Source organism: Camelus dromedarius, chromosome X (genome assembly GCF_036321535.1).
Source record: "Camelus dromedarius isolate mCamDro1 chromosome X, mCamDro1.pat, whole genome shotgun sequence".
NCBI classification, from domain to species: Eukaryota; Metazoa; Chordata; class Mammalia; order Artiodactyla; family Camelidae; genus Camelus; species Camelus dromedarius.
This window is the reverse complement of record NC_087472.1, coordinates 2,890,839-2,913,193: the sequence shown is the minus strand read 5'-3', so window position 1 is coordinate 2,913,193 and position 22,355 is coordinate 2,890,839. Positions and strand designations below refer to the sequence as shown.

The 22,355-nt window shown below is 35.9% G+C and overlaps 1 protein-coding gene across 2 annotated transcripts in view; it reads right to left on the bottom strand.

Moving 5' to 3' along the window:
- Nucleotides 1-22,355, bottom strand: part of GABRA3 (gamma-aminobutyric acid type A receptor subunit alpha3) — a 234,763-nt gene that overhangs the window by 17,489 nt on the left and 194,919 nt on the right. For both annotated transcript variants that reach the window (XM_064482791.1, XM_010992048.3), the window contains exons 7-8: nucleotides 18,957-19,100; nucleotides 7,983-8,135 (exon numbers count right to left, since the gene is read on the bottom strand). In XM_064482791.1, coding sequence (XP_064338861.1) covers nucleotides 7,983-8,135; nucleotides 18,957-19,100 — 297 coding nt within the window. The remainder of the gene's footprint in view (nucleotides 1-7,982; nucleotides 8,136-18,956; nucleotides 19,101-22,355) is intronic.

The window sequence follows — 22,355 nt, the reverse complement described above, 5'->3', positions numbered from 1 at the left end:
CTGGTGTGAGGTGATACCTCATTGTAGTTTTGATTTGCATTTCCCTGATAATTAGTGATATTGAGCATTTTTTCATGTGCCTATTGATCATTTGTATTTCTTCCTTGGACAATTGCTTGTTTAGGTCTTTTGCCCAATTTTGAATTGGGTTGTTTGGTTGTTTCTTATTAATTCATATGAGCTGCTTATATATTCTGAAAATCAAGCCTTTGTCGGTTTCATCTTTTGCAAAAATTTTTTCCCATTCTGTAGGTTGTCGTTTTGTTTTGCTTATGGTTTCCTTTGCTGTGCAATAGTATTCTAGTCTTGAATACCTACACTAGAAGTTAGAAGTCCTAAGTTCTTCCATTTACTTGATTTGTGTCTTGGATAATTTCCTTAATCTCTGCTTGCCTTCATTCTCCCCATGTATGAATATTCCCTACTGTCTCCCCCAGAATTCTGATGATGCAGTTGTGTACCCAAAGTCATCCAGAATTGAGGGAGAAGGAATAGTCAGAACCTCTTTCTTAGTGTTGACTAGCTCAAGAGGATGGGGAATCTGAGTCTCATGAGCCTGGGTCAAGTAGGGCATGGAAGGAAGTCCTAATGGGGTGAGAGATGTTATATAGAAAAGCAAGCAGATAAGGCCTATTAACTATTAACTCTACCCCTAGAGTCAGCCATGTGTGCTACAGCCTCTGGAGCCTCCTTTCATATCCTGCTTCCTTGAGTGCCTGACTTAGACATTTAACTATAATAAATGAAAATCCAGACTGGAAAAGACTTAATACAGTTTCAACAGACAGACCCTAAAGGAGCACCTTTGGACAAACTAGGTAGGGAGTTATCAAGGCTGATTAGCAAAAACACATTTTAAGCCTTGTCAGGAATTAGCCACACAGCTAGTACTTTTTAACAAACTATCTGAATTTGTAGCCTGATAAACTCTGAGAATGGATACAAGGCTCAGTAACCCTCTGATCACACTGAGCAAGAAGTGATTCATGGAAGAAACAAGTTTTCTCATTTATGGTTATCAGCAAATGCAACTGTCCACCCTGGAACATTCAAAGCAGTGCCAAAGCATGGATGGAGAGAACTATACTGCAACGCAAGTGTTTCTGTGCCATATCTCAGTAGCTATTTTTGAGCTCTAGTCTCTAAGGCTTAATTAGAACTGTCATCTTGTAAAGAGCTCTTAGCTAGTCAGAGCTTGTAAGACCCTCAATCAAGCATTTGCTGCACTTCATGGATGGACAAAGAGGTTTGTTATTTTAAAAGAGATGCAAGCCTGCCACTCAGTGCTTCTCTTTCTAGATTCTTCTATAAATTTTTTTTTGTGACTACCTTCCTTACGTCTAAAATTCTAGTATGCTTCTTTGATAACGCATGTCTGTCCCACCCAACTGGAGTTGCTTGAGAGAAGCGACCTTGGATAATCCATCTCAATCTATTCAACGATAAACACAATACATGGCACAGAGTAGGCCCCTCTTCCCAGCCTATATATAGCCTATTACACTGCACCACATTTGCTCTCATCACAGTGAACAATGTACTTTTCTTACAGGAACTATATTATATTTCAACAGTATAGTTTTATTCTCTTCTTTTATCCAGCATTAACAACTGTCTGTGCTGTGGTTTACAAGTTAGGTATTAGGGATACAAAAATTAAAACATTTCAAACAACAGCATTCACCAGGAGACAATCAGAATTAATAATATTTCATATACCTGTTGAGCTGTGACACCACCACAAGGGCAAGGCTTTTTGTTATTCATTGTCAGTTAGGCTTAATCCTGTTTTACAAAGTACATTATGGATTATGATCCAGTCCTCCATTCCTTCTTTATAACCCCTTCATCCTAAGCTCTTCCAACTCTCCAACTCTGCTGCTCTATGACCAGCAAATTCACCTATTTTCTCAACCTCTTTTCTGAATGCACATCCTTCTTTTGATCTTAACTGAAACCTGACTCTCCTGTTGAGTATGCCATTTTGATTCTCAAATAGTGGTTGATCATTCAGAATCAAGAGCTCGAGAGGTAAAGGTCCATATTTTCCTTGATCTCTAGTACCCCTTAGACCATTATACCATCATAGTCTTGTGTACCCTGTTCTCCTGTGAGTCTTCTACCATCTGGTGATACCCCTCTCCACACTTTTTTTATGTATCATCTATAGAATACTTCCATCACAGCAAAGGTTCCTTTGTGACAATTCCATTCCCTCCCTGGCCCCAAGTAACCACTGTTCTGCTTTCTTTCAGTGTGGATTAGATTTTTCCACTTGGAGTTTGATATAAATATCACACAGTATGCATTCATTTATATCTGGCTTCCTTTACTCAGCATAATATCCTTTCGGTGCAAGAAAATAAACAAATGTATATAACAAAACAGAAACAGACTCACAGATACAGAGAACAAAATAGTGGTTGCCAGTGATGAGAGAGAAGTGGGGAGGGGTAAGATAGGAGTAGAGCATTAAGAGGTACAAACTACCATGTATAAAATAAATAAGATACAAGGATATACTCTATAGAACAGGGAATAAAGATAATATTTTATAATAACTTTAAATGGATAATATGTAAGCATTTTGAATCACTGTGTTGTACACCTGAAATTAATATTATAAGTCAACTATACTTCAATAAAAATAAAAATAAAAATAAAAAAGGCATCACCATACCCCCCCAAAAAATATCCTTCAGGTTCATTCATGTTATTGTATCTATCTCTAGTTCATTCCTGTTAATTTCAGAGTAGTATTCCTTTGTATTTCTATAACATAATTTATTTATCCATTCACCTATTAATGGACATCTGGACTGCTTCCAGTGTTCATCTATTATGTATAAAGCTGCTGAGAAGATTTACATACAAGTCTTTGTGAGAGTGTATGCTTTCATTTCTCTTGGTAAACGCCTAGGAATGGAATGGCATGAGTATACAGTAAGCATATGTTTAACTTTATATGAGCCTGCCAAATGGCTTCTTAAGTAGTTGTACTATTTAATATTCCCATCAGATGTATGAGAATTTCAGTCTGCATGAAAATTAAGTATTAATTGATACTTTTACACATTTCTCTAACAATAAAATTCCTTACAACACTTTATCTCCACGTATTCCCATCTCAAATTATACAGATTACATTACAGTCTATTCTTTAATTTTAAGTATATGTATACCCAATAAGCCATTGTTATTATTTTATATATTCAACAGTCATTTAGCATTACCTACATATTTATTATTTTCATTCTTTTGTAACATATCTTAAACCTTCCTTCCAAGATAATTTTCCATTGGCTTGAAGAAGTCCTTTTAGTGAGGGTTTGGTGATAATGAATTTTTAGTGGGTTTTTTTTTTTTTTTGTCTGAAAATTTCTTTATTGTTTCTGTTAAAGTCAACTGGTAGTCTATTTATTATGACTTTAAAGGCAATGTACTTGCTTCCTGGGCTACTTTAAAATTTTTTTCTTTGCTTTCAGATGTTTCATTATAATGTCTCTCTGTTTGCATGTCTTTTAGCTTATCCTACTTGGGTTCACGCAGCTTCTTGTAATTGTGCCTTTATGTCCTTCATCAGGCTTGGAGAGCATTATGCCATTATCTCTTCAAAAATTGCTCTTGGACCATTTGCTCACTTCTCTCATTCTAGGATCCAATTATATCTATGTTAAACCTTCTTAATAAATCATATATGTTGTTTCTCTTTCTTATTTATTTTATATATTTTTTGTCTTTCTGGACCTCATTCTAGATACTTTCTTCCAGTTCATGGGTTCTCCCTTCAACTACATCTAAACCACTGAATTTTTATCTATAATTTCCAGTTTTAGAATTTCTAATGTGCTTGCTCTCTCATGCATGCTCTCTCTTTCTCCCCATATACTATTTATATGATAGAATTCTCATGTTTGTTTCATCTACTTACTCATCATAGCTATTTGAAAGTTTGATAACTCAAATATCTGGAGTCCCAGTAGGTCTGTATTTTTTAATTGGGCTGTAATTTATATTCAATAAAAGAAAGAGTTTGTATACTTCAAAGTGTTTGAACAAATGTATACAACTGTATAATTACTACCCCAGTCAAGATATAGAATAATTCTACCACACCAGCAACTTCCCATATGCCCATTTTCAGTCAGTCTACCACCTCTACCACTGCTTTTGTCTCTAATACCATAGCTTAGGTTTGCCTGTTTTAGAATTTCATATAAATAAAGTCATATATTATGTACTATTTTGTATCTGGTTTTTTAGTTTGACATAATTTTTGATAGTCATCCATATTGTTATGTAAATCAATAGTTGTTAATTCACTCTATGAATATGCTATAATATATTCCCCACTCACTTGTCAGTGTACATTTGGATGTTTTCCAGTTTGGAGCTTTTATGAATAAAGCTGTTATGTATATTCTTGTAGAAGCCTTTTATGGATCTATACTTTCATTTCACTTGAGTGTATACCTAGGAGTAAAATACCTAGATTTTAGAGTAAGTGTATTTTTAACTTTATATGAAATAGCCAAACTGTTTTTCCTAATTGGTTGTACCACTTTATATCCTCACTAGCAGTATATGAGAATTCCAATTGCTCCTCAACCTCACAAATGTTTGGAATCACCAAGTCTTCTTTAATTTTAGCCATTCTAGTGTTTATAAAGTGATGTCGTCAAGGAGTTTTAATTTGCATTTCCCTGATATAAAATGATGCTAAGTATCTTTTCATGTGCTTATGAGTATATATATAGGCAAAAAATATATATGTATATATATAGGCAAAATATGTATATATATTCTTGGTGAAATGTCTGCTCTTGCCTTTTTCAATTTTTTTTAAATTGGATTATTTGTATTTTTATTACTGAATTGTAGGAGCTCTTTACATTTTGGGAATAGATGCTTTGTCAGATCTGTACATATATAAAATATAGTTTCCATGTCTATGGATTACCTTTTCATTTTCTTAATGTTATGCTTTGATGAGTGGAAATTTTTAATTTTGATGAAGTCCAGTTTATACTTTCTTCTTCATTGTTATTACTTTTTTGTGCACTAAGGCATTTCTGCTTTCCAAATTTGTAAAGATACTGTAGTTCTAAGAGCATTATATTCTTAGTTTTTATATTAAGACCATGATCAATCTCAAATTAAGTCTCTGCAATGTCACATCTGTCATATACCAAATTTTCATATATGTGGGTCTACTTTTACTCTATAGTGTTTCATTTATTTTTTTTCCTTGTGCCAATAACACACTGTCTTTATTACTATAGCCTTTTTTAAAACACTTTTTATTGAGTTATAGTCATTTTACAATGTTGTGTCAAATTCCAGTGTAAGAGCACAGTTTTTCATTTATACATTAACATACATATATTCATTATCACATTTTTTTCACTGTGAGCTACCACAAGATCTTGTATATATTTCCCTGTGCTATACAGTATAATCTTGTTTATCTATTCTACATTTTGAAATCCCAGTCTGTCTCTTCCCACCCTCCGCCCCCTTGGCAACCACAAGTTTGTATTCTATGTCTATGAGTCTGTTTTTTTTTTTTTTTGTATTTATTTATTTATTTTTTTAGATTCTACATATGAGCAATCTCATATGATATTCTTTCACTATAGCTTTTTAATCATTTTTGACATCTTACAGGACAAGTCCCTCCACTTTGTTCTTCTTTTTTAGGAGGATATTGTCTATCCTTAGCTTTTTGTTCTTACATGAAAATTCTGCAGTCACTTTTTTTCCCTTAACAGAGGCAGTGGGTATTGAACTCAGGACCTCATGCACACCAAACATGCACTTTACTACTGAGCTATGCCTGCTACCCCCACCCTGCAATCATTTTTTAAATCAGTGTTTTATCTTGCAGGCTCTCACATTAATGCAGTTAGTGTAAGTATGAACTCTAAACTCATGTGAGGACAAGTTTGAATTCAAAAGTAAATTCTTAAGGAATCCTTTATATTTTACAAAGAGCCCAGGCCAAAATAGACATGCTTCCATATTATCTCCCTGTATTTCTTACTATATTTTTAGTGCTTTTTGCATGCAGGGAATAACCCTTCAATAGTATTGAATTTATGGGGTGAATCCTTGTATGTGTTTCCTATGGCTTAAGTACAAATTACCAAAAATTATGTGGCTCAAAACAACACGAATATATTCTACAGTTTTGGAGGCCAGAAGTTTGAAGTGAATTTTTCTGGGCTAAACTCAAGGTTTCAGCAGGGTTTTACTCTCTCTGGAGGCTCTAAAGGGAGAATCCATTGCCTTTTCCAGCTTCTAGAGCTGCATTACTTGGCTCATGGGTCCCTTACTCCTCTTTCAAAGCCAAAAGCATAGAATCTTCAAATTTCTCCTCTTTGCTTTATTATGTTGCCTTCAGTTAAATATATCTCTGTATCATTCTTATAAGGACATATGTGATTGAATTTAGGGCCCGTTCAGATAATGCAGGATAATCTCCCCAACTCAAAATCCTTAGTTCAAATCTGCAAAGTCCCTCTTGCCATATAAGGTAACATTCACAAGTTCCAGAATTCAGGACATGGATATCTTTGGGGGCCATCATTCAGCCTACCACAGTGCTAGTTTTAACCCTTAATTTCATCTAGGCTAAAAGCCTTTCTTGTGTAACCTTAAAAATTCAAACTCTTATTTAGCAAGACTAGTAATCCATCCATCCATCTTCCTGCTACAACAGTATCAGCTCATGTGATTACATTTCAGTTTTCAGGTCCTTCTTCCATTTGGGCCACTGAGTATTTTCTTTAATTTCTTATGAGCTCAGATATTAAAAAAATAATGTCTTCTGTATTTTATCTGCCTTTTTTAAGGATTTTGTAGAGGAATATTTTTCAAGGTATATAGTTATAGTTCCAAAAATTGGGCGTCTTTAACCTACTCCTATATAGATTCTTCTCCCCTCACTTCACTAGAACTGTTCTTTTCAAATCACTAACAACCAAGCATATCACAATACCCAACAAACAGTTTTTATCTGCATCTTACCTAAACACACAAAATTCACCCCAGAGGATTATCCCCTGCTTCTTAAAACATTCATCTCTTTTGACTTCCATGATATCACACCCTTCTAGTTTTTTTTCTTTTTTTCTACTTTACAGGTTATTCTTTCTCTTTCTCCACTACTGTCTCCTCTTCTACCTGACCTAAAATGCTGTTTCTTTCTGAAATACCATTTACTATCTAACCACACAGGATAGCTTCAGGATAGCAGTAGGAAATGTTGGCCTTCTGTGTGGGTACTCAGCATATCCAAGTATATGGAAACAGTTTAGTAGATTAAAAGAGTTAATTAATGTTTATTTCCTAAAAAAAAATCCAACAGTGGGGAAAACATGTAGAAAATGTTTTCTGTTTTAAGTCTCCCAGAGAAAAGTGCTAATATATGCAAATCTCTTTCTAGACAACAGTAAATTCATACCGAAAATTTCTGATTGCAGGTACTGTTATAAAAACCTTCCAACTTTGTGTAGCTCTTACTGAATATCAGATCACTCATACTTTCAAAAAGGCTAGAGAAGAAGCAGCAAAATCAGATGGTAATATTAAAAAATGGGTCATAAAAAAGCCCCCAATCTACTTCTCTATTGTCAGCTTAGTTTCCCATCCTTCACTTTCTCCAGCTCTGCCTACTAATTTCCTCTCCTTTTCACTGAAGGCTCCATCCTTCTCCAGCTCCTGAAGCAAACCTGACTGAGACAGAAAGCATTTCAATAAACCTTACTACTCCAACACCCTTCTTTTTATTCCCACTTCCTTTTAAGAATTCAGTTGCTGGAAACGCCAGGATCCAATGACTTAGTTACCAGTGCTGGGCTCAGGCGTTGTTCTCATTATCTCCGGTGATGGTTCTTCTACCTTCGTTACCCTTACTGTGACTGCCCATCATAACACTTTGCAAATGTCCCCCTCCTCATTCTCTATATAGCAACACTCACCAAAGACCGTGCGGGCAGGGACAGACTCTCTGTTGAGCCAGAAAGACACTTGTGACAGAATGACAGTCATGATACATGGCAAGTAGGTCTGGATCACAAAGTAGCCAATTTTTCGCTTGAGATGAAAGTGGGTTGTCATGACAACGTATTCTCCTGGAAAGAGAGTAAAATTAGGCATTATGCAACCAAATAAACATTGTTCAATCAAGGTGGGCCCCAATTCTGTTCACAAAGCTCCTGAACCTTATACTCAAAAACAAGACATTCCAGCACCTCTCAGGTCCATGTAACCAGATCTTTTTAATAATCATGAAGTAGTGCAGAGAGTCTTTTGGTGAAAATATCTGCTAACAGTGCACCAACACAGCTTACTCAGAACAATTCTGACACAAGTTCATTCAAAGATATTAGTGTCCTTTTAAAATAATAACAACAAATAATCTCTTCTACAGCATTTGCTATATGACTGGCACTCTTCTAAAACTTTAACATTCTTAAAGTATTTAATGTTCACAACAACCTTGTGAGGTAGGTACTATTGTTATACTCATTTTATGGGTCAATAAACTGAGGCACAGAGAGGTTGAGCAATTTGCAGAATGTTACCCAGCTAGTAAGGAGTAGAGCCTGAATTTTAGACCAGATAGGTTGGCTCCACAGCTTATGCTTTCTGACGACTATGCTCTGCTGTCTAATGGATTTATTGGGTTAAAGCCAGAAGTTCACATAGCAGAATACGGGCTGGCCTATATCACCCCTCTTCAAAATAAGAGTGAATGCTTATTAAGCTCTTACTATGTACGAAACAACTTTGAGTGTTTTTGGAGTATTAACTTTATAGCCTCCCAACAACCCTGTAAGGTACATACTAATTATTACTCTGTGTTGTTAAATCCAATAGTTAATTATCAGTCTTACTGGATTGTCAGCAGCATTTTACACAGTGAACACTCCATCCCCCTGGAATGAATCTTTTCACCAAACTTCCAGGCCATGATACTCTTCTGGTTTATCTTCTATGTCATGATCTCACCAATCTCCTTTGTTAGCTCCTTTAAATTCTCAACATTTGAGGATGTCAGGATTCATTACTTGTACTGTTTTCTGTCTCACTCCTTTAGCATTCTCATACAGGCCTGAATCTTTAAACAATATCTTAAACTCTGATAACTCCCCAACATATATTTCCTGCCTGGGCTTCCTACTTGTTATGGGTTGAATTGTATCCCCTGGAAAAATTCGGTGAAGTCCTAATCCCAAGTGTCTTCAAAATGTGACTTTCTTTAGGTAGAGGCTTGCTGCAAATATAACTAGTTAAGATGAGGTCATACTGGAGTTTGATGGGCCCTAATCCACTATGACTTTGCCCTTACAAAAAGGAGAGAGACACACACAAGGAGATGTGTGATGACAGAGGTAGACTAGAATGATGTATCCACAGCCAGGGAATGCCAAGGAATGCCAGCAACCATCAGAAGCTAGGAGAAAAAGGAACAGAACAGATTCTTCAGAACAACCAGAAGGCGGCCAACACCTTTGTTTGAGACTTCTAGCCTCTAGAACTGGGAGACAATAAGTTTCTGTTGTTTTAAGATTTAGTTTATGGTACTTTGATATGGCAGATCTAGGATTCCCTTTACTACTCTAGTCTTATACATTAAATTACCTATTAGACATCACTACTTGGGGATCTAATAGGTATCTTGACCTAACATGTCCAAATCTTACCTCTTACCCTTCCCATTTCCTACCCCCTCCAAACTATATCCTCCAACAGATTTCCCTAACTCAATAAACGGTAGCTCTGAGGAGCACAGATCAAAATTCTTCAAAATCCTTAATACCATCATTGACTGCTGTCTCTCCCTCTCTCATACATGCCTCCATGCATGCATGTACATGCACAGGCACACACGCACCCAATCAATCAGCAAACCCTGACAATTCCTTCTTCAATATATATTCATAATTTGACCACTTCTCACCACCTTCACTGCTACCACTGTGGTCTAAGCTTGCATCACCTGTTAGAGTACTGTTACAGCTTTCTAACTTGTCTTGCTTCTGTACTTGTCCCCTTCAATGCATTCTTAGCATAGCAGCCAAAATGATACTATTAAAACACAAGTCAGATCCAATCTCTCTTTTGCTTAAGACTCTCCAATAGTTTCCTATCTCTCAAAGAGTAAAAGCCAGATTTTCCAAAATAGTCTCCATGCAATCTGATTGCTCTATAAGATATTGTTATAGCTTCTTATTTTCCACCTCTCTCCCTCCACCCACATTTGGTTTCAGCATGTCTCCCAAATGAGGCAACTTCCCCCTTTCCTACCTCACCCACTCCCTTGTACCTAAGCCTAGGAAGCACCATCTGTTCAACCAAAGCTCAATATACAATCCATATTGTGTGTGTATATTCACATCCTAGCTTGTTTATGTGAACATGAAAGATACAAGTAGCCTTATTTGTAATTTAGCAAAGAATTCTCATATAAAATTATAGAATATGTTCTTCATTATAACATTGGAGTTTATTTTTTTCTTTGTATCTGCTGCTTTTTCAACCCTTATGCTTCTTTGTTACCCACCCCTTACCCCTTTCTCCTCCCTCTCCCCATCTCTCCTGTCTGTGTCCATTTCTACTTCTTTCTTTACCTATCCTTCCATTCACCCTCTCTCCCCCCTGAGAAGGCACTGAAGATTTATTTTTAATGATAGCTGGATTTTGATTAGTTTGGGGAATTTCCTTCCTTCCCCATCTTAGTCTCACACCCCTGAGTTTCTTCCTGTGTATTAATCCTATATCTGATCATGTAAGATATTGAATATTTATAAATAATATTTATGAAATGTTTTATGTAAGTTATATTCTTTAGATCTGAAAGGAAAGCAAGTAGGCTTTTCAAAAGCTTATCAAATTAGCTGTTGTTCTAAATAATTTAATACGCTTTCTTAAACCTCTCCTTTTCTATCCTTTTCTCCTTCAACTTGTCTTCTTGTCTCTCTTCCAAAGAAGCAAAGAAAGTCTATTCTACATTTTGAAATCCCAGTCTATCACTTCCCACCCCCTGCCCCCTTGGCAACCACAAGTTTGTATTCTATGTCTATGAGTCTGTTTCTGTTTTGTAGACTAGATAAACAAGATTATACTGTATAGCACAAGGAAATATATACAAGATCTTGTGGTAGCTCACAGTGAAAAAGAATGTGACAAAGAATATATGTATTTTCATGTATAACTGAAAAATTGTGCTGTACACTGGAAATTGACACAACATTGTAAAATGACTATAACTCAATAAAAAAAGTGAAAAAAAAGAAGCAAAGAAACTTAAGATCAGCAAGATGGTGGACAGCCCAGCTCTAGTACCCTGTCATGAAAATATGGATTAGCAACTAACCATGAAAGAGAACACCTCTCTGAAAATCCCAGATCCAAGAAGTAAAGCTAAAGAACACCTCTGGGGCATGAAAACTAAGAAAAGCCACACTAGAAGGATAACAGAATTGGTTTCACTTTATTGCCTTCTTCCCTCTCCCAAGCCAGCTCAGTGCAGCACCTGGAAGGTACTTCTGAGTCTATGGTTTCTGCAGTGGGGAAGGAGAAACAGAGGCACATAACCAGCATTCCTGCATATTCCCCTAGAGGCTCACATTTGCCTTGCTCATGGGGAATGCTCCACGAATTGGCAGGGCCAGACCATTTGGGGTCAGCTAGCACAAAGGAAAGGAGCACACCAGTGAGTGGATCTTGGAGGTGGTACCAGGTCCCCTGCCAGCAACAACCCCTGATAGAAGAGTGCAGTCAGTATTCTGGTTGCCCTTGCACAGGGAACCCAGTCTCTCAGAGCAGTCTGCAGCTCCGGCAGATGAGTACAGGCAGCGGCCCCGCCCAACAGCACAGCTCACACTAACAGCTGAACTCCAACAGAATCCTCACCCAGTAGTAGTGGGCCATGCAATAGGGCTATATCCCTTGATGTCAATCACCTCAAAACACAAAAATGGCCACCCCAGTGGTTAACGCCCATGCTGGTTAACAGGCAAGGGGATTATGGTTCCCCTCCGCCCACAACATGGTTAAACCCTGTGGTGTCAATTCTGTTACTTCAACCAAATAGCGACCTCAGGGGTAAACCACCCCCTAAAGGGCCCCCAGCCCACAAAATGGTCATGTCCCTTTTGTGTCAATCACCTTGGTGCACAAAATGGCCACCTCAGGGGTTAACTGCCCCCTATGGTGCCCCCTGCCCACAAAATTGTGTCTGTGGGTGGGTCAAAACATGCTCTTTGCACTACTCTTACTTTCTGCTTTGTTTTCATTTACCTGTGTTCCATGTCTATAGAAATAATATATACAATGACAACAGTAAAACAGTTTTCTAACAAATGGTCTCATTCCTAGGAAAAATACAAAACTAAGATCATGCACTCAAATGCTCCTCTTAGAAAACTAATATAAAAATTTGCCAAATGAGGGAAAATGGAATCAGTGCTGAAGTAGGGAATGCTATCAACTACTAGCCACAGATTTTGAGAAATTTCATTCATTTATTTAACACATGTTTGAATATGGAGCAGAGAGCAGGAGCCCTCTACTTACAAGTACTTCATGCTGAGGACTGACAACATTCAGAGAGAAAATCACTCATACAAAACAGAAGATCCATGGATTATGGGTCTTTCTCTGGCCCAGCTTCCCATTAATGTGTTTACACATATAGAATCATACCAGAATTCAGAAAAGAATGCCCATAATTTATAGTCATATGAAAACAATATACATTTACATGAAGTAATACTATTTATATAGTTTCTAAATCAAAGGGTATCAAATAATATAAAGCAAAATCTCCCTCCTATACCTGCCCTCAAACTATTTCATCTCTCTTTCCTTTAATTAATTACAATTAACTGCTTCTTGTGTGTCTTCTAGAAATAGTATCCCTATATAAATATATATCCCTATAGTCTGGTGGTTTTGTACTTGCTTTTTTCACTCAACAATATATCCTGCAGATATTCCTATTGAACTTCCTTATGCCCTCTTATACCGGCATAGTATTGAATTGTGTAAATGAATTTTAACATATTAAGTCACCTCTTTACTGATGCACATTGTATTCTGTTTTCAGAACTAATTTGTAATTGTAATTTAATTTTATCTGCAATAACCATATTTTCAAATAAGGTCACATTCTGAGATACTGGGGGTCAGGACTTCAATATATCTTTTAGGAGACATAATTCAATCCATATCATCTGTGTTGCCAAGAATGAAGGGAAACTGGCATGCTCATACACTGATAATAACAGTGTGAATTTCTTAACCTTTTAGAATAGCAATTTGTCACTATGTATTAAAAATGTTTAAATGTATCTACTTGCTGAAATAGCAATCTCAATATTTTGTCTTTATCCTAGGTAGATAATTACACAGGAGAAAATGCTATATGGAAAAAGAAGGTCTTCACAGTGTTGTTTATAGCATTCAAACAGAAAATAATAGTAGATAATTGGTTAGATGGATTATTATCTACATATATTAGTCCATTAAAACGAAGATATCATTGAGTTTCACAGTGAAATGCTACACTTTCCACTGATAACAACACTTATCATGTCATTGTCAAACATGCTTGCTCTGGCCTCAGGATGGCATTTCAATTTTCTTTTTAAATTTAGAGTAACTAAAACAGACAATAATATATGTCCATTCTAATTGTTGAAATACTATTATTAACTATTTATAACTAACAACAAATAACAGGTGTTGATAAGGATGTGGGGGAAGGGAGACCCTCATGCACTGCTGGTGGCAATGTAAATTGGTGCAGCCACTATGGAAAACAGTAAGGAAGTTCATCAAAAAGTTAAAAATGGAACTACCATATAATCCAGCAATTTCCACTTATGGGGATTTATCTGAGGAAAATGAGACCACTAACTCAAAAAGATATATGTAGCGTGATGTTCATTGCAGCATTATTTACAATAGCCAAGACTGGAAACAATCTAAGTGTCCATCCATGGATGAATGGATGAAGAACATGTGGTATATATAGATACAATGGAATGTTATTCAGCCATAAAAAGAAGAAAATGTTTGCCATTTGTCACAACATGGATGGACCTTGAGGGTACTATACTAAGTGAAATCAATCAGACAGAGAAAATTTAGAAAAGAAGCAAAAAAAACTCTATATTTTCTTGCTTCCCTTTCCCACTCTTAATGATTTAGATGTCTTCTTTTACAATTTCGTGTTTATTCTAATTGTAATTCATAGTAATTATCACCTTTCCAGTTATGGTTTTCTCCATTCTGTAGCATCCTGCTTCTTTTCTATTTAGAGTAGACCTGTCAATATTTCTTTTAGCATGGGTTTAGTGTTGCCAAACTCTTCTAGTTTTTGCTTATCTGTGAAGTTCTTTATCTCTCCTTGTATCCTAAAGGATAGCCTTGCTGGATAGAGTATCCTAGGCTGCATCTTTTTTTCATTCAGGACTGTGAATATGTCTTGCCACTCCCTTCTGGCCTGTAGTGTTTGTGTAGAGACATCAGCTGATAGCCTTATGGGGGTTCCCTTGTAACTCACTGTTTGCTTTTCTCTTGCTGCCTTTAGGATCATTTCTTTATCCTTGACTCTGGCCATCTTGATTATGATGTCTCCATTTGGATTCTTCCTGTTTAGGACCCTCTGAGCTTCCTGTACTTGGGTATCTGATTCCTTCTTTAGGTTTGGGAAGGTTTCAGTCGTGATTTCTTCAAATACCTTTTCAATCCCCTTTGTTCTTTCTTCTCCTTCTGGGACCCCTATTGTGCATTGATTGGCATGCTTTATATTATCCCATAGATCCCTTATATTGTTTTCATTGTTTTTTCTTTGTTTTTCTCTCAGCTGTTCTGATTGGATGCTTTCTGTTGTCCTGTCTTCTAGGTCACTTATTCGTTCCTCTGCATTATCTAGTCTGCTTTGTGCAGCCTTTAGATCAGCTCTCATCTCAGCCAATGAGTTTACCAATTCTACTTGGCTCTTCCTTATAGCTTATATTTCATTTTTGACATATTTTATATCTCTAAACACTATCTCTTTTAGTTCCTTCAGTACTTTAATCACTCCTTCTTTGAAATCTTAATCTAATAGGACATCAATGTCTATTTCATTGATCGTTCTTTCAGGGGATTTCTCTTGTTCTGTTAATTGGGAGTGGTTCCTCTGCTTCTTCATCTTGCTCATATCTCTCTGGCACTGTGGCTTATGGAGTATCAGTTATCTACTGTGGTCCTTAAGGAGTTTATTTATCTATCTAACGCCTATGCAGGAATAAAACTTAAGGGAAAAAAAGAGAGAGAATTTTAAAAGAAGGGAGAAAAAAATCCTTGAAAACAGTGTATAATCAATCAATAATAGATAAGCAAGTTGAATCAGAATAGCAATCAAGTTGAGACATCTTTTAAAAACCTTTACAAAAGGAGAAAAGATCAAAAAACAATATTTGAAACCTGTGTATAATCAATAACAGGAGATCAAAACCAAGAGAAATGAAAATGAAATCAGGTAGTTTTTAAAAAATAATAATAATAAAAATATTTTAAAAGAAAACATTTAAAGGGATTAAAACTGGAGACATATACAAGTGTTTAAAAAGTAAAAATTAAAAAGGTAATAGAAAGTAGAACAGATTAAAAAATATAAAATAAAAACAATTTCAAAAGGGAGAAAAAATGTTTGAAAACAATGTATAATCAATAATAGAAGAGCAAATTGAAGCAGAATATCAATCGAGTTAAGACATCTTTTAAAAACCTTAAAAAAAAAAGGAGAGTAGAGCAAAAAAAAAAAAATTGAAACCTGTGCATAATCAATAACAGGAGATCACAACCAGAATGGCCATCATTCAAAAGTCCACAAATGACAGATGCTAGAGAGGCTGTGGAGAAAAGGGAACCCTCCTACACTGCTGGTAGGAATGCAGTTTGGTGCAGCCACTGTGGAAAACACTATGGAGATTCCTCAAAAGACTAGGAATAGACTTACCATATGATTCAGTAATCCCACTCCTGGGCATATATCCAGAAGGAACCCTACTTCAAAGAGACACCTGCAGCCCAGTGTTCATAGCAACACTATTTACAATAGCCAAGACATGGAAACAGCCTAAATGTCCATCGACAGATGACTGGATAAAGAAGAACTGGTATATTTATACAATGGAATACTATTCAGCCATAAAAATGACAACATAACACCATTTGCAGCAACATGGATGTCCCTGGAGAATGTCACTCTAAGTGAAGTAAGCCAGAAAGAGAAAGAAAAATACCATGTGAGATTGCTCATATGTGGAATCTAAAAAAACCCAAACAAAGTATAAATACAAAACAGAAGCAGACTCATAGGCATAGAATACAAACTTGTGGTTGCCAAGGGGGTTGGGGGTGGGAAGGGATAGACTAGGATTTCAAAATGTAGACTAGATAAACAAGATTATACTGTATAGCACAGGGAAATATATATACAAGATCTTGTGGTAGCCCACAGTGAAAAAAAATGTGACAATGAATATATGTATGTTCATGTATAACTGAAAAACTGTGCTCTACACTGGGATTTGACACAACATTGTAAAATGACTATAACTCAATAAAAAATGTAAAAAATATCAGACAGAGAAAGACAAATATTGTATGATCTCACTTATATGTAGAATCCATAAAACAAAACAATACAGAAACAACCAACCTCATAGATACAGAGAACAGAATAGTGGTTGCCAGAAGCCACAGGTGGGTGGTAGGTGAAATGGGTGAAGGAAGTCAGAAGATACAAATTTCTAGTCATAAAATAAATAAGTCCTCAGGGCATTATGTACAGCATGGTGACTATAGTTAGTAATACTGTATTGCATATTCGAAAATTGCTGAGAAGATCTTAAAAGTTCTCATCACAAGAAAAAATTCTATAACTATGTATAGTGATGGATGTTAACTAGACTTACTGAAGTGATCACTGCACAATATATACAAATATCAAATCATTATGTTGTACATTTGAAACTAATATAATGTAATATATCGATTATATATCAATAAAATATATTAATAATTTGTGTGTACATTTTATTTGGATCCTGCCCATTTAGTGACAAGAAAACATGCTTACAATAGAAAGTTACATAAAAACAGCTTATAAAACAGTATCAGTATTATAGTCCCATTTACATGAAAACATATTTATACCAAAATAATGCAAAGGGAACCTTCTTAAAAGTTATACACCAAAATGTATAATAATTAGTTAATGTAGCAAATTCTTCTAAAAAGTTTGTTCTAGGTGGTGGAATTAAAGAATATTTTAATTTACATGTTTTGTTTCTCTTAGATTTCTAATTTTTCTATCAGGAACATGTATTGCCTATGTGATATAGACTAAATAAACAGTGGTTTAACCAAATGAAGTGGGGCTGCTTGGATGGCTAATGATGGATCTCAAAAGTTGATACCAGGTGAGTAGTGCCAAGGAGAGATGGGGAAGGGAGGAGAGTGAAGGGATGCTTTAGCCCCAGGAATTCTCTCCTTTTTGTGGGGTGGACATCCCTGGGATGCCCTTGGTCTCTAGGGGCCCACCTTGTCATGCTGCGATGCACAGGGCCTTCCTTGGGAGCCTGGGTACTTTTTGCCCACAGGCTGCTGTGGGAGGGGAGGGGATCTGATCTCAGGTGGGAGGTCAGTTGCAGCAGCAGAAGCACCTCTGAGCAGGAGGCAACTTCTGCTCAAAAAACAAAGGGTCACAATGGAACACTAAAAGTACACTTTGCATATTCAGGACCTGAAGGTCCTGCTCCCTCCCCTCTACTTGGGGAGTGCAGAATTGGCCAGGTGTGGACCTATCCCCTCCAACACACAGACTGACTGACCTTCCCCAAGAAGTTGTGTTCTCAAAAACCTCTGACCTTTTGAAACTCATTATTGCTTTTATCAAGAATAGCCTTTTCCCACATCTAATTCCAAATCCCTAAATCCTGTTGTCTTTTAAATCCATTTCAAGTGCTGCTTATTTTTAAGGTTCCCTCCCCTAGTCCTAGGATGGAGGGAAAACAGAGCACAGACATACTGTAACATCACAAGGGGAGGGAACAGCGGTGTCTAACTAATGAAATAAAAGGATAAGAGTACCCTCCTTCAATTATAATTGTGGAGTCAGAGTTTTTTCATGGAACGAGTGTTTAAAGTTCCCATCCTTTCACAGTAAAAAATGTTGTAAAATATATGGGCCCCCAAGATATACTCCATTTTGCCAAATACCCTAAAGTTAGTTGGGATTCAGGATGCCTCCTTCCTTAGCCTCCTTGCCTTCCCTGCAAGTGGTCAGTTTCCAAACAGACAGGACTTAAGGCTACAGAAGAAGTCTCTAAGTTGCATTTACCAATATCCAAGGAATAGCCATTGAGAGGACCTGGCAATGTTTGCCAGATAGACTTGTTTCTGAAATGGGTGATTCACTTAAGAAAATAATCCCATGGCTCATTCCTGGACCTCCTGGCTATGTACCTGGCCTTTCCTGGAGTTATTACCTTGCCACCACTGTATTGGTGGAGTTAGGAAAATATTTTAATGAAACCTTTAGGAGCAAAGTTTAGCTCTCCAACCATCACGGCTTCCCTCTGCTTTCCCTTATACCACAGTCCAGCCCTAATGCCCTTGACCTAACTCACCTCCCAAGAGACAGCAGGGAATCATGTCAAAAGCATGGACCTTGACTCCAATCTGCCTGGGTTCAGATCTTTCTCCAACATTACAAAACTGTGACATGGAACAGATTACTAAACATCTGTGTGCTTCAGTTTCCTTATGATGATAGTACCTACACCACAAGACTGTTTTGTTATCATAAGTTATTATAAGCACTTATAACAGTGACTGGTATGTGGTACAGGTTGCAAAAATGATTGTTAAATAAAATAAATAAATACCTGTACTAGACCGGATTATCTCTGTCCCAACAACATGGCCCAGCAGGTCATATTGATTCAGTCTAGAGCCATCCTGTGCCACTTCCACAGATTTGTTCTTTCCAAGAGTCCAAGAATAAACCACTTCAGCTGTTGTATAGGCATCTAAGGCAGAAAAAAGTCAAGAAGGAAAAGTTGAAGAGAAAGGAAAATGATTATCTTTGATCCTAACCTTGCATGAGATTGAAATTTAACCTCTATCCCAAAAGACTTTTAGGTATGTGGTCTGTCTTCAACCAAAGTACATTTATCCATGCATGTATTAAGTACTTAATGAATAATTACTAATAACTTATGCTGGGCACACAGAAATAAACCCAAAGTGGTCTGTTCCTTCAATGACTCAGTTTTCGGGACTGCCAGTAAATTGTTAAACTTTTCCTTCTCTTAGAGGGTAAAGTACAGATGTCACAAATTCAAACGCCCACAGGAGGTATGTGCAAATCAGCCTAGTAGTAAGAAAAATAAACTGGCAGTAATATAATGAAATTTTCTTTAATTAATTATGAGGTGAGCATATAAAATAAGGTAAAAATCATACTAGGAATATTTTAAATGAAAAATTTGAAATTAAAAATAGCAATAATTAATGATTGCAATTTTATTCTTAAGCTTATTACCAAGTTGATTTGCAAACCAGAAACCTGTCACCATTTCTTCTGCACCAGGATGTTCATGTCAGGTCTTGTACTTAGAATTCCAATGTCAAGTACAGAATTTAGTACAGATTAGTTTTGTTTTATTTTGTTTTGTTTTTGTTGTTGTTGTTGTTTTATTTTTTTTCAAACTAGTTTTTTAAAAAAAATTTAACATTTTTTATTGAGTTATAGTCATTTTACAATGTTGTGTCAAATTCCAGTGTAGAGCACAGTTTTTCAGTTATACATGAACACATATATTCATTGTCACATATTTTTTTGCTGTGAATTACCACAAGATCTTATATATATTTCCCTGTGCTATACAGTATAATCTTGTTTATCTAGTCTACATTTTGAAATCCCAGTCTGTCTCTTCCCATCCCCAACCCCCTTGGCAATCACAAGTTTGTATTCTATGTCTATGAGTCTGTTTCTTTTTTGTGTTTATGTTCTTTTTTTTTTTTAATTCCACATATGAGCGATCTCATATGGTATTTTTCTTTTTTTTTTAATTTATCCCTGTATATTTTATTTTGATTAATGTTATTATAAAAGGTGCTGTAATTGTTTTCATTGTGTTAAAATACATATAACATAAACTATCCCATTTTAGCCATTTATTATAAATGTACAATTCAGTTGCATTAAGTACATTCACAATGTTGTGCAACAATCACCAATATTCATTTCCAGAACTTCATCATCTCAAAATGAAACTCTGAACCCATTAAACAATAACCCTTCATTCCTCACTCCCCCAGCCTCTGATATTTTCTATTAATCTTTGTGACCACATGAATTTGTCTATTTTAAGGTACCTCATGTAATTAGAATCATACAATATTTGTACTTTTGTGTATGGCTTATTTCATTTAGCATAATGTTTCCAAGGTTCATCCATGTTGTAGCATATATAAAAACTTCTTTATTTTTATGGCTGAAAAATACACACACACACACATATATATTACATTTTGTTTATTTGTTAATTTGTTGGTGAACATTTGGAAGGTTTCCAACTTTGACTATTGTGAATAATGTTGCTATGAAATTTGATGTACAAGTATTCTTTTGACTCTCTGCTTTCAGTTTTTTTAGTATACATACCTAGTATTAGAATTACTGGATCACATGATAATTCTAGGTGTACTTTTTTGCAGAAAGACCAATCTGTTTTCCATGGTGGCTGTAAAATTTTACATTCCCAACAGCAATGCACAAAGGTTACAGTTTCTCCAAATTCTCACTAAAACCTATTTTTCATTTTTTTAACATTTTTATTGATTTAGAATCATTTTACAATGTTGTATCAAATTCCAGTGTAGAGCACAATTTTTCAGTTATACATGAACATACATATACTCATTGTCACATTTTTTTCTCCATGAGCTACTGTAAGATCTTGTGTATATTTCCCTGTGCTATACAGTATAGTCTTGTTTATCTATTCTACAATTTTGAAATCCCAGTCTATCCCTTCCAACCCCCAACCCCCTTGGCAACCACAAATTTGTATTCTATGTCTGTGAGTCTGTTTCTGCTTTGTATTTATGCTTTGTTTGTGGTTTTTTTTTTTTTTTTAGATTCCATATGAGTGATTGCATATGGTATTTTTCTTTCTCTTTCTGGCTTACTTCACTTAGAATGACATTCTCCAGGAGCATCCATGTTGCTGCAAATGGCATTATGTTGTCAGTTTTTATGGCTGAAAAGTATTCCATTGTATAAATATATACCACATATTCTTTATCCAGTCATCCGTTGATCGGCATTTAGGCTGTTTCCATCTCTTGGCTATTGTACATAGTGCTGCTATGAACATTGGGGTGCAGGTGTCTTTTGGAAGTAGGGTTCCTTCTGGATATATGCCAAGGAATGGGATTACTGAATCATATATTAAGTCTATTCCTAGTATTTTGAGGAATCTCCATACTGTTTTCCACAGTGGCTGCACCAAACTGCATTCCCACCAACAGTGTAGAAGGATTCCCTTTTCTCCACAGCCTCTCCAGCATTTGTCATTTGTGGACTTTTGAATGATGGCCATTCTGACTGGTGTGAGGTGATACCTCATTGTAGTAGTACAGATTAGTTTTAACAGGGGTGTAGGTAAGGGAAATTGTAAGGGAATGAGGAGTGAGGTTATTTAGTTTTAGTATTTTAAAGGAAGAGAGTTGCTTTCTTTCCAGACACAGATTAACTCTTTGCATAGTGGGTTTTATATTCGGAGTAAATACCTTGCTCTAACTCAGACATCTAAGTGCATAATAAAAGGAAGCTGACAACCATACTGTTCACTCTTTTCATTCAAGTTTTGAGATGTTTGTTGTTCAAGTCAATAGGGGTCTCCAGCTCATGGTGGCAGCTATTATGTCCATAATATGCTCTAAAAGTTTTACTGTAAATAATTGCTAGTGAATCTCCCAATGAACAAACATAAATTCTTTATCCCTGCAAAACTTTGCAATGTTGGTTATATATTTCATAACAATCTGACATTAACACTTACATGTATTAATTGTGATCTGCTTATGTTAAACTTTTTAGGACATTTTTCAATATATTCAAGTAAATCATTTCCTCATATGCTTATAATGGGCAGCAAGTCAAAAAGTACTTCATTCACATCAAAATTCTCATTGAAATTATGAAAACATACACATAACTTTTTTTTAATACCTGTGGTCTCATAAGAGACAAAATAAGATGCCACAAGAAA